The sequence below is a fragment of the Temnothorax americanus genome, unplaced genomic scaffold (genome assembly GCF_048541705.1).
Source record: "Temnothorax americanus isolate GAGA-0224 unplaced genomic scaffold, ASM4854170v1 Scaffold5, whole genome shotgun sequence".
In the NCBI taxonomy this organism is placed as follows: domain Eukaryota; kingdom Metazoa; phylum Arthropoda; class Insecta; order Hymenoptera; family Formicidae; genus Temnothorax; species Temnothorax americanus.
The window spans coordinates 3,068,231-3,081,135 of NW_027509657.1; the positions used below are offsets into that span (position 1 = coordinate 3,068,231).

The 12,905-nt window shown below is 44.0% G+C and overlaps 2 protein-coding genes across 5 annotated transcripts in view; one reads left to right on the forward strand and one right to left on the reverse strand.

Moving 5' to 3' along the window:
• Window positions 1-6,415, reverse strand: part of Vn (membrane-bound neuregulin protein vein) — a 320,017-nt gene extending 313,602 nt beyond the window's left edge. For 2 of the 3 annotated variants that reach the window (XR_013258870.1, XR_013258869.1), the window contains exon 1: window positions 3,500-6,413. Coding sequence is in view for 1 of the 3 variants with exons in the window: in XM_077418665.1 (XP_077274791.1) it covers window positions 3,500-4,667 (1,168 nt within the window). In the remaining 2 variants the exon portion in view is untranslated. Of the gene's footprint in view, window positions 1-3,499 lie in introns of all 3 variants that reach the window. The other variant, XM_077418665.1, reaches the window with a different exon arrangement.
• LOC143904226 (uncharacterized) overlaps window positions 1-12,905 on the forward strand; it is a 470,020-nt gene that overhangs the window by 339,666 nt on the left and 117,449 nt on the right. The window lies entirely within an intron of this gene.

Here is a 12,905-nt window from a genome sequence, read left to right on the forward strand (position 1 = left end):
AAAGCTATTTCTGTTAAGAAATAATTGATAAGTGCAAATGTGCTAAAGAATATGTCTATCACCCCCGCGCGAGGGGGTATATATGTATATATAAATATATATATATCGAATCATTAAAATAAAAAATCCTACAAAAATTTCAATGAATTTTTCTTTAACAAAATTCATTGAAGACTGTACAATAAGACTGATATATAATTAATTTTCAATTCGTACGAAAAGCTCTTTATTTGGATTCAGTTTTTCACTAGCGAATAAATCATTGATTTGAAATAGATTAGTACTTATTTGTTAAAACAGAAATAAAATTACAATCAACACAAATAAAGAAATAGGAACGAGATGCCGATTAAGTATACTACGTTTTTTTCAATTAATCTCTTCTAACCGTGTAACATCCAACAGTTTCCAGCGAGTCATCCAACAGGCGAAAAAAAAAAACAATCTCAAATTGGTCGAGAAAGTCAGCGCAAATGTCTCGGACACCTTGTATAGCTACGCGAAGTGGCCGCTTAACTATCACGTGTCATTAATGTATCATCTTATTCCGTTAACGTTAGAGATCGAGCGCGTGCGCCTCGCTCGCCCGCTCGCTCGTTCCGACCTGTCTGTCGTCGTCGCGATTACGCGCCACTTGTTAACTGTTAAGGACAGGTGGAACCGACGCGCGCGCTCACGATTACCGCTTACGTTCCGTCACGAAGTTCAAGATAAGAAGAAAATTTGCAAGCCTGCGACACCGATCCCGTCATCCTCCAATGCCCGCGCGGAATTTGTCGTACCGCCGGCGGCTTTCTACTTTTCCGCGCCGAGCGTTTAAGGTAAATCAAATCAGATCGTTCCTTACTCGTGTCTCAATTGCACCGGCGATTTCTACAAGACATTGAAATTTTCAACGTTCAATGTGGAAAAGAACCTTTTACGAACTAATCCATTTTCATCTCGATCCTTTAGCCGCATGGTAAAGCGTGCTTATTCACACAGTTTAAGAAAATTTGTTAAATTCGAATTATATTAATTTGATATTTGTACAAAATATGAAAAAGTAGTTCAGACATTATAACGGTGATGTTTATAATTCATCGAAAATCACATTTTAAAAACTTTAAACAAAATATCCATTCTTAATTTCTAGTTGCTGAAAATGATCTTTAATTAAGAATCCTATAGTGAAATAACTTTAGGTAAATATAATAAGCAAAAGCTGAAATACACGTGCACGATTAAATTTCCTCTCGGTGTCATTTACAGAGATCTCATGGAGCGTGTACTGTCGGAGAGGGAACATGACCCTGTTCCATCATTCGTCACGTTCGGCGCGATAGATCGACCGCGGAAGGTCGTCACGCGAATCGTCAAGCGGTAGAGTCATCCGGCAGCGATCCATGCAGCCACCAAAATGAGGTGGGAGCCAATGGTCTCGAGATCGCGCGGAGAGGTGGAAGCGCATTGAACCGACGCCGGCAGCAAATTGGACCACCTTCAAAAATTCACCGCTCGTTAAGCACCGACGCGAGACGCGAGCGACGTAACGCGACGCGATGATCGGCGAGGGCGATGTCGCGCATCGCTAATCGGCGATTACGAAGCGTCCGCACGCGAGGGAAACGCTAGGATGCGGTATATACGTATATCTCGGCGGCGCACGAGAGATTCGGTACGAGGCGACGCGACGCGGATTCGCGGACTTACGTGGCGGGTTAAATATAAGCGCGACGCACGGCGTCCCGACGTTCGCGCCTCTCTTCTACTCTAGGCGTCGCGCGTCGTATAGGTAGTCACAACGAGATAATCCGAATGCTTGGACACTCCGTGGAAGATTGCGCTGTCCTTGAAATTCGCGGAAGTGCGAAAAAAAATATTTGTTGTGTAATTTAAAACGACTCTTCGTCGCTGGTCTCGTGAAGCTGCCTTTGTAACAACATTACGATCTTACAGAGATTAGACATGAATTTTGTAAAACGATTTCATATTATTGGATACTATATTATGTAAACGTCAGGTTATCAAAGTATCACGATTGAAGATATTCGAAGATGTATGTTATAATTTCTCTGATCTCAATCTTTAATATCTCAATCTTGCTTGCTGTAAATTTCCAATGTTTCCGACGTTGAATATATATATATATATATGTGACAATTGATTTAAAACACGGATACCTCGTACCACCAAAAGAAATTAAACCGTATTACAGCAATACCGCGAAGGTTATAAATTTATTTTGACCTAATAAAAATGACATTTGAGAGTCGAATAAATAAATTTTGCTAAATTTCCGTAGAATTTTTTTGTAAGAGTTTATACTTTTAATTAACAATTAAAACATGTTCCCTAAATTAATAAAATTTAGTACTGAATTTAAACGTAAAATGTGCCTGCACATCCGTGCTATATCACGCGCGAATTAAAATATTCACGTGCGTTTACATAAGTTAGCTGCCATATTGCCGAGCTGTCTGCAAAAGGGAAATATGTACGCACGTGCCTGTTGGAGCATCCCTCGCCATATTAACAATATTGCCGCGCTATATTCCGAAATTGATCGAGAATTCTACATCGGCGACGCGTTTCAACTAAAAAAACTATCGGGCAGAGTATATCGAGCTCGATCGTGCCCTCGAGTCATCGCAAATCGATCGGAGCGGTAGCTCTGCGACGAACAATTATCGGGAACAAGTGAGATATCACGCGGTATGCTCCTGTTTATTCGGACCCGACGCCCTTAGAGATGTTAAATTCTTTCACGTGCTCAAATATGCAACGGATTTATTGGCGTATTTTACAGATCGATATTCGCTGTCGAAAATCGTGCTAATAATTCATGCTTCTGTATTTCGAAACTAAGTAGGTAATTAAAGCCTTTAATTATGATTTTAAAGCGAAATTTGAAATTAATCGAGTTTAAGAGACCGACTTTGTTATTAGCCTATATTACAGTCAAACACATTTTTTCATTATAAGCAAAAAATATGCAAGTCTTTATCTCCTAACACTACAAAAAAATATTAAAAATTTTCAACAGGAAGTACGTAGCACGACACGATAAAAAGTTTTGCATAAATTAAATACACACATTCGTCAATTTATGTTCACAAGCATAGTATAATGCGCGGTAAATTTATTTCTAGCAATTTCATCTTTTTTATCTTTTAAGAGAAGATGTCTGGTTAAATTAATGTTGTAATAAAGAACTTAAAGAGACGTAAAAAAGTGCAACAAGTGCCACAATAAAAAAGTTCAGAGAAACTTATTTCTCTCTAAACAATATTCAGTCATTTGTAAAGAAATTGTGTACGAGACATTCTGTTTCATATTCATTTCGTCATAAATATTTTAATAAATTCTCCATATACACACTATTAATTATTATCAGCTGCAGTTTGGAGCAAAATGGTACTCTTGCTTTTTTTTTACGTCGAACTTTCGAACATTTTCTATCAGCACGCATCCGATCGACTAATCAGGGATTATAGATCGCATAATTTTTAGGACTCACCGTAATCCGGTCGAACGACAGCTTGGACGACTTGTTCGTTCTTCTTGTTTCGGATCACCGGCTCGCCGAGGATCGTGAAGTTTCTGGGTCCCACGCGATTCACAAACACTAGATACACTTTGCCCCTTTTAATATTGGCTCGCACCACACCACTCAGATTATCGCGCTGTTGCTGCTTGTTGCCCTTGTTGCCGGCCTCGTGGCTGTTGCACACGGTCGACTTGCCAGGCACCAATTTGTCGCGGAAATGCAGCCGCACGCTGTCGTTCTTCTGCAACGGCTGAAAGCCCGGCTGGCTCTTGTATACCTGCTTCACCTCGAAGGTCACCGCGTAGTTCAGGCCGGGCTTCCTCCGCGAGGACATGCTGCGAGCCTTACCCTCGAACACGGTGGGCGCCAGGTAGGCCCGATTGCCCACGTCGACATCGGGACACCAATTCTGACCGCGGCAGCCCCGGTCCTTGTTTCTGCAACGGCGCCGCTGCTCGCGCGGCGAGTCCGCCCTGGTGCGGTTCTTTGGTCTCTGCTTCGTCGATCTGGCGATCCGCGGCCGCTGCATCGACGACTCCGCCGGTGTCGACACGACCATCGCCGGGGGATACGCAAGGGGTGCCTGCGTCGAGGAGTGACGGGGCGCGCGAGTCAGACCGGAATCGTTTATCTCCGGGTGAAAGGCGCCGCGTACGCGCGTCCCCGGCGTCTCGACGGCGGGAACGGTGTCCTTCGCGAGATCCTCCGGTCGGGCCTCGGGATCCGGCGCGATCCGCCGAGTTCCAGGATCCACCTCGGGCGACGTCGCGCCACGTGTCGTAAAGTAATACGCGATCTGTCGCGCGTCGCTCTCCGACGATCGTTCCCCATCTCTGAAGGGGTCCTCTTCGAGACTCACCAAGCTCAAATCGAGGTCGCGACGAACGGGACGAATTTCGGACGACGAGGGTCCCGACGGGTGTGCCTGAATTCCTCCTCGCGACTCGCGGTTCCCCGTAACTTCGGCCTCGTCCACCACGCTTATCGACAGCGGACGATAATGCCTCGCCTCGGTGATGCTTGTCGTCGCCCGGGACGTTTTCCCGAGGGTGTCCCGAATGGCGGGGGGTGCCGCAGCGAGCGCGAGTGCGCCCCACCAGCCGCTTAAGAACCCGGCCAAAAGCAGAGGCGCCCACATTATCCAACCTGATTAACTGATGTGATCGGGAGTGAGGTCGACACCTCGGTCACCCCGACTCCGCACAGTGGCACGCGCTTCTCGCCCCCCTCCTCCTCCTCCTCCTCCTCCGCCTCCGCCTCCTCGAGCCTCGGGGAGCGTGCCCCCTTGCGCCGATGCAAGTACTCTCGCGAGTCCTATGTTAACCGAGTTCCCATTCCCCGCGATCTTCCTCGTTGTTTCCCCCCTCGCGATTAGTCACCCGCGGCGACTCGATTCACGGTGTCTCGTGTCTCGTCCCGCTCGCCAAATGGCTCGCCAATCGGTTGTCGTCGTTTACCTCTGCCGGATTCGGATTCCCTCACGAGGTGTTGTACCACCGGTAGCGGAACGTCGGGGTTTCTTCCATATTCCTCTTCATCCTACGCGACACTATTCTCCTCATCCTCAAGGTTGGCGAGAGCAGCCGTGGCGAGCCGCACCATGCGGCCGCTTCTCTCTCTCTCCTTATCCTCGCGTCTTCCACTCTCTCCACGGGAAGATATCGTATTATCGCAGATGATCCCGTCCGGCGGCTGCGACGATCGCGGACGCGACAACCAGCATGGATCTCTCATAGGTCGTGATCATTATGACGCGCGATCGGCACGATCATCCTGCTCCGACTTGAATCGGGGCCTCGTCGATCGTTTACGTCGCAAACCCCTCCCCCCCCCCGACTTCTTTCACGATCTCCGATATCTTGACAGTCGACGAACCGGAGTGACGAGTAGTCGCTCTCTCTAGTCCACGTGCTCGCTCGCGTTCGCAGGCAGACGGAACTGATCGACCTCGCAGCAGGGAACACCCGCGACCGTCCGATCCGTCAGCGACATCGAGTCGTGCGGAATTCCGCGATCGTCTCGTCAACCCCTCGCGCGAGACTCGGTGTCGCGTTCCGAGGCGGGAAAAGTGAGAAAGAGAGAGAAAAAAAGAGAGAAAGAGAGAGAAGAGAGGGAGAGGGAGCGGGACACGGTGGCCAAAACGAAAGATTCTCACAACGGAGGCAAAAACGGGAATACGAAAACGGCAACGGCGGTGGCGACGACGACGATGAAGAGAGCGTTGGTTTCCTCTCTGATCAGCCGAGACACTATTTAAATATACCCACGAGACGACCGCTCCTCTCTCGACCGTGTACGGCCACCCGCACGCTCGCTCGCGCACTACACTCCTCGGCCCGACGCTTTACCACTCTTGCGCACGTACGATACCGTTTTTCGGCACATGGGGGCCACCCTTGCCGGATCCGCGTGACAACGAAGAGGGAGGAGGTTGACGAGGGAAAGAGACGAGTGCGAGTAATTAGGAACCGTTGCCACTCGCGCGCTATCACGCTCTTCCCGTGCTCCGTTTTCGCAAATTTTTTTTTCTCTCTTTCTCTCTCTCTCTCTCTCTTCCCCTCCTTGATCCTTTCTCTCTTCTTTTTCCGTCTATCTCCCTCTCTCTCTCGCGCGCGCGCGCGAGAAACCGCTTCCTCACGCGCGGAGATGGTCGCGCGCCGCGGCCTCCGTGCAGGATCGTCGACGACGGGTGATCGGGTCGCGTGTGCTGTCGCACGCGGCATACACACACGAGGGCGCCTCGCGTGTCACGCGTGTCCGCGAGAGACCGGAGGAAGGGGAGAGAGAACGTCGGTGGCCCCGCGTCGGGCGCGCGCGACGGTTCAAATTAGACTGAGCGGCCCGCTCGCGCAGGCCGAGGCCGGCCACAGCGCCAGCGGCGCCTGGCGGACGCCGGTCGAGGCTTGCGCGCGCACCGCGGCCCGCGCGCGAGTGAGACGGAGCGACGCGGCGGACGGAGCGACGACGGGACCTTTAAGAACCTGTATAACAACGACCTAACAACCGAAGGAACCGCACGCGTGATCCTCCCGTGGTCCGTCTCTCGCGCTCTCTTTCTCTCTTTCTCTCGCGAGTTCCTTCGCCATCTCTCTCTCTCTGTCCCTCGCGCTACATCTTTTCTCTCTCTCGCTCTTGCGTTCGCTGTCTTCCCCGAGAGAGAGAGAGAGAGAGAGAGAGAGGCGACGCTCTTTATCTCTCGCATTCGGTCGTACTCGTTACTTGTGTGTACGGCTGTTCGTCATCTTTTAAATTGTGTTCGGAGATGCTCTCTTCTTCTTCATCTTCCACCTCCTCCTCCTCCTCGTCTCTTCTTTTCTCGAGTTCTTCTCCCTCTTTTCTTCTTTTACGTCGTCTTCATCTTCTCGCCGTCTTCTTCCTCCGCGCCGCGCGCCGGGACGCCCGCCGTTCCTCTTCGCTCGCGCGAGCTGGCGAACGTCATCGGACTACCGAAAATAAAGTCTTCCTCCGCTTTCCCGTCCTCTCTCGTCTCTCGCTCCCTCTCTTTCGCGCCACTTCCGAGTCGAATATATACGCGCGCGAGCGAAGGGGCTTTATAAGTGCGAGGCGCGCGCGAGAGGGACGCGAAAAGGAGCGCCTCGCACCAAAAGGAACTCTAGCCTCTTCTTCTCCGTCTCCCTCTCGCTCTCGCTCCCGCTCCCGCTCGTTTCCACTCTTTCTGCCCCGCCGTCTGTCTCGAGCACTGCCAATCAAACGGTCCTCCATGAGAGTCGGCCTCTTAAACGGATAGTTTTTCACGCTCGCCGCGTGACAGATTAATCCCGGGCTAAATGGCGACACTTAAGCGCGCCCCGCGCACCGTAATTAACGCCGCAGCGACGCGTTCGTCTACTTTTTGCACTTTCCAGCGCGCGCGCGGGAACCCGCGCTCTCTCGGACCCTACCGTCCCTACCGAATTCAAACGATCCGTCCTGCGGCGATGACATTATCCCGCGACCCGTCAACGCGTAGTTATTTGGATACGTTCTTAGGTCAATTGGAAAGACTACGTGTTGATCTTTCGTTTCTCATCAGATCTCCTTGGCGATACTTCATTAAATTCTTAACTTGGAGAGCCTTTTAATTAAAACGCCCTCACGTTGCCCCGATTTAAACGAAAGCGATTTAATTATATTCCGCACAGCCAGGTATGCGGAAACGCAATGAGATTTTACATCGTATATACGCTTAAGTCGTGTATAGCCGCCTTTTTGAGCTCGAAGATCCGCGTTTTTCTTTTATGTACGTACAGATAACGCACACGATTATTGACATTTCAATTTATTTCGTTTGTACGGAGATATCTGGGACAGTTAAAATAGATTTGTCTAGTCGATTAGTATTAGCATTTCTGCATTATAGGATACAGTTATAAAAGGTATAGCTGCCACACAGAGTCGTAACATTTTTTCGACTAATAAAATAGGTACGGTATACGATATAATTGGGCATCATTGATGTAAAAGTCAAATGGGTACGGATAACAAATGAACGCACGTGATTTATGTCGGGTAGATTTAGTTTTATGTCCGATATTTATTTTTCATCGTGCCAATTTCTTGTATTTACTCCGACAAGATTAATATCGTTCTTTCCAACCTAGCTTCGCATTATAGTTACAAATTGTTTCGAGCGATTCAGCAATTATTTTTGAATATAATAAAAATGTTGCTCTTTTTTTGTCAATATATTAGCAGAATTTTTGTTCTACTAGCTCTCGTTTAAAATAGAAAATTTATTCTATTAGGTGTATTCATCTATAAATTTTTGTATGTATCCGTTAATATTGTTAATTTAAAATCTTTTATTACATATTTAATATAGAAACAAATGGTTATGTAAAATTAGTAACAAAAAAAATAAATATTTTATAATTAAATAGAAAGGTATTTAAGTTATATTATACTTGTATTACATTACTTATATTATATTATGCGTACAGGGTTGGGTACGTCCTTACAAAACGCCCTTTTAAACCCCTTTGGGGTAATAAAGTATCTTTCTAACCTACTTATATTATGTTACTTGCTGTATTATTTTATTTAAAAAATATGTAATGCAGTAAAAGTTTATTTATATAATATATATTTCATGTGTATTTATATAACATATATCAATACTCTCCATTAAAAAAAATTTAAAAATAATAAAAATATTTTAAAATAGTATGTTTTAACGCATCTTCTATATGTATTGCGTTATGTTTATTATTTAACTGAATGTTGTTATCTTTGTAAATAATAATGTCACTGCACTATATAATTTATATATAGCAACGTTCGTATAAAACGTTTCTGTACAACATTAATTGATGTTTTTATGCAATGTTAATAGAAATATTAATAAATGTTGAGAAAACATTACACGATATTGTGGCGTTATCTCTATCTGATGAATATCTAAAAATGTCAACTGAATACCTAATGCCTCGTATTAATAGTATCATATCCGACTTTTTTCCGTCACTTTACGGTCTACGATAATATATACCTCGTGCGATTCTTCCGCTTTCGAATCGACGCGTACAGATCCGATTATATTATAAACCGGAATGTTTGCGCGGATGACAGTTAAAGTGCGTTTGATATATCTGCGCACGTGCGAGTCGGTCGAAATCGTAATCGAAATTCCCGGTATTGTCCCGCGAAGCGCGAAGCATCCGCGATCGCTGACCGATCGATCGACAAGGCGCGACGCGACCAAGGCTCACGGTCGATCGGCGACGCTTTGCCGAATATCGAATTACTCGCGGACATAGCCCAAAAGCAGCCAACTATACGCGAATACATGCGATCATTCTACCGATTGGATTCGACGTTGCATCGACTTTGGGACGGCCCATTGTCCCGCGTGCGACCTTCTGTAATCACTATGTCCGCTTTAACGTGGGGGCTTTTGTCCTATTGTCACGACCGCATTGCGTTTCTACCGCGAAGCTTTTCAATCTCGATCAATGTTGAAAGAGCGTATTAAATGCTGGTCCATCGATACTTTATCATTAATATGTACATTTTTATTCATACCTATATATATAAGGAAAGGTATATTAGAAACTCGATACTTGAATATCTAGCTCCCTTGATTTCGAGGATAAATTATTTTGCAAAAAATTGTGATAATTTTGAAAGAATAACGGAAATTTAGAAATAAAATATGTTTTGTTGAAAATTCTATCGATTAATATTTAAAAAAGTTATATACCTTTTTTATATGTTTCAAATTATTCAAACGTTAATTAAATTATTTATTTCAAATGTGCCTCGTTAATTACGGCTAATAGAAAATATTCTAACTCTTTATTCGACAACCGAGAATTCGAAAAGAGTGATATCTTTTCAATACGTGAAAAAATATATACGCGCGGAAGATAAGCGGAGCGAGCTTTGAGGTAAGAATTCGAGGCGCACATTTTACGGATAATCCGCAAAGTAGATCTTTATCGTATAAGTACCAGTTGCACGTTTACAATCAATAAGTTCAATAGATATTTCCTTGATCGGGCAAGTTCCTGCGATGTAGCGAAGAAAGGCGTGAGTTTTGTCGGAATAAAGCCGGTTCCGTTTTGCGCGAATACGCCCGACCGTCTGTCCTGTGCAACTCTTGGCGGTCGAAACGAACTTTACGTAGCAGTTTATGACAATTGTTATACGTATTTTCTCGAATCTTTGAAATGGTGAGTGACCCAATTTGTAAACTCGTATCTCTTTTCTTTATGTGTTTTTCTTTATGAAACAAACAGAATTAGAATTCTCGAAATAGCTGTGGAACATCGGAAAAATGAGATAATTAGTATTGACTTATAGAAATTATCTCATCCTTCAAAAGTTCTGTGTACATGTTTCGAAGAATTAAAAAGGTTCTGAATTTTCTTAAAATAGCTATATCTAGTCAACAGCCATATCTAATCAAATAAAAAAAATTGTATTTCTTCCACTAAGCGTTAAGTAATTTCGACAAATCAAGCTTCGAAAATGATAGAATCAAATGTATCAAATAATTTGAATTTTATTTTAACAAAACTTTGGATAATGACGACTCGGTTAGGAATATATATTTGATACTGGAACTTAAACAATAAATTAGGAGCATGTTGCGGTTAAACAGGGAAACAGCAATTCAAAGTTTCATCGACAACATATGTAGTTAATGTGTTCGCATTTTGACTCTGCGTTGTATAAGTACTGAATCGTCAAAACAATAATGTGACAGATATAGAAAATATAGAAAAAGAACACGCTATCTTTAATTTTGGATATCTCAAAAGTATAAGACTGATTGAATCGCGGGAAATCCATAAGACTAATGACCATTTCTACCAATGTAGAGGAACTTTAATCTCTAGAGTAAGTAAAGTTAATCCGGTTTAACTTACTCTTCTTATCCTTTTCTAATTTTAAGGGTTAGGAAAAGGTGAAAAGAGAGTTAAACTAAGATTAAAGTTAATCTATATTGATCGAAATGAACATAAGAGAGAGCATTGTGCCACTCCCCGACATCCTGTGTGCAAAATGATCAGCGCGCGCGCGATACTGCGCTCCCTTAGAAATATACCTTCGCTTATAACGTGAAAATGGGACTGCGACGGGGGGAAGAAGGGGTTCTTTCACTAACAGCAACGGCGAACGAATGACACATCGGGCGAACGTGTCCCGGCACAGAGATTCGATTCTACTCGAGGACATTTCGTGAAACACGTAAGGCGAACAAGGAAGAGCACGTTTTCCGTTGACTTGTTCTAAAAGTATCGGGAAGATGCTTGGGGATACGTAAGATATACCTTTCTTCTCTCTCAAGATTCTCCTCGCGGGTGAAACACGAATAAAAATGGTATGATGCATGTTCGGAGCCCCGTAAGTGTCTCCATTGAGGAAGGGAGATGTCCTCGGGAGCGCGAGTATAGTGAAAGACGAGCTTTTACGTTTTTTTTTTTTTTTTTATTGACGAACGATGTATTTCCCGTTCATTCAAACTGCAAATGAGAACATTGTTTAATTCGAATAACAATAATTCCGTTTCCTTTCATTTTGAGAGACGAATCCTTGAAGTCGAAGAAATGAAATAAAACATCCTGGATTTAGGTAAACTTTTTTAATAAACGTGTCTATAGTACCACGGAAAACTTTCAATGTTAAATTTCTTTAACTTTGATGAAATGAGGAGAACGAAAGACGTATTGCTATTAAAATAACATTTTTGAAACAATCTTTGACATATGCATGCTATCTCAGACTGTAATTAGATAGCAAATTTACTTTTCGTTCAGATTGAGTAAATTTTACTTTCTCGATCTCATTTCGCGTTTAATTACCAACTTATTCAATATTGAATATTAGCACGTCAAATATAACGGCATTCACGGAAATATTTCTGAAAAAAATTAATTTTAAATTCATCAAGTAAAAGACTATCACTCGTTATCGAGATCTCAACATCTCGGCGCAACCCGTCGCGTCGCGTAAAAGTCATGGTCGGTCTCGCTCCGCGTGTACTTGGCACGAGACACTACCGTGTCTTTTGATAAAGTTAAGAGATTCTTTTTTGATTTCTATATTAATCCGTAACCTTTCAAATAGCTGAATGTACACAGATAAGAAATTGCATGGCTTTCTTAGAGAAATGTGAAATAAGAAGATGGGCCATAAAAATTTGACAAAAAGCTGCAACAACCAGTTCCAGCTCTCGTTGGAAAGTCCATACAGCAGGATGACTCTCTCGTTTAGCGAGGCTTTTAGTTCTCGTCATTAATTGAGACACGCACTCGGAACTACTCCCCCAACCTCGGTTCGCTCTCAATCTCCGGTAACATCCGCAGTGAATCGCTCACAGAAATTTCCAGAAAGTTACAGCTAGACATGTATGCGCTACGAGCGCAACGTGCGACAACGTGATTCACCGAAGGAGATAATCGGGCTGGTTCGTTCGAGAATCAATTGATCGGCGTCTGTGCGAAAAATCAAAATCGCGAACATACGATTTACATACATTGTCGTCGCGCAGTCGGGAACGAGGTCGGCATTGAGTGCCTTGTACTTGACGTACATCGTGCTTGACGCACGATAAATAAACGTGGCTGCGAAGACTATGAAGAAATTCGATGAGGGGAGAGAATTTTACACGCCGTAGAATGGACTTTTCTATATGCATTGAGAAAAAAAAGGTATAAGTTGGAAGAATAATATGTATAAAAGGAATGAATCGTAATCAGCAATTGAAGTACTCGATGCAACAACGATTTCAGCTTTACGAAAGATTGTTTCGAGAAAATAGTGAGGTTAACGTTTCATATAAATTTCAGACATTTTCTGCTGATAACTCAAGTGAGCTATGAAATGAAATTATTGATGTTTGAACCATTATCTTGAAAATTCCCTTATATTT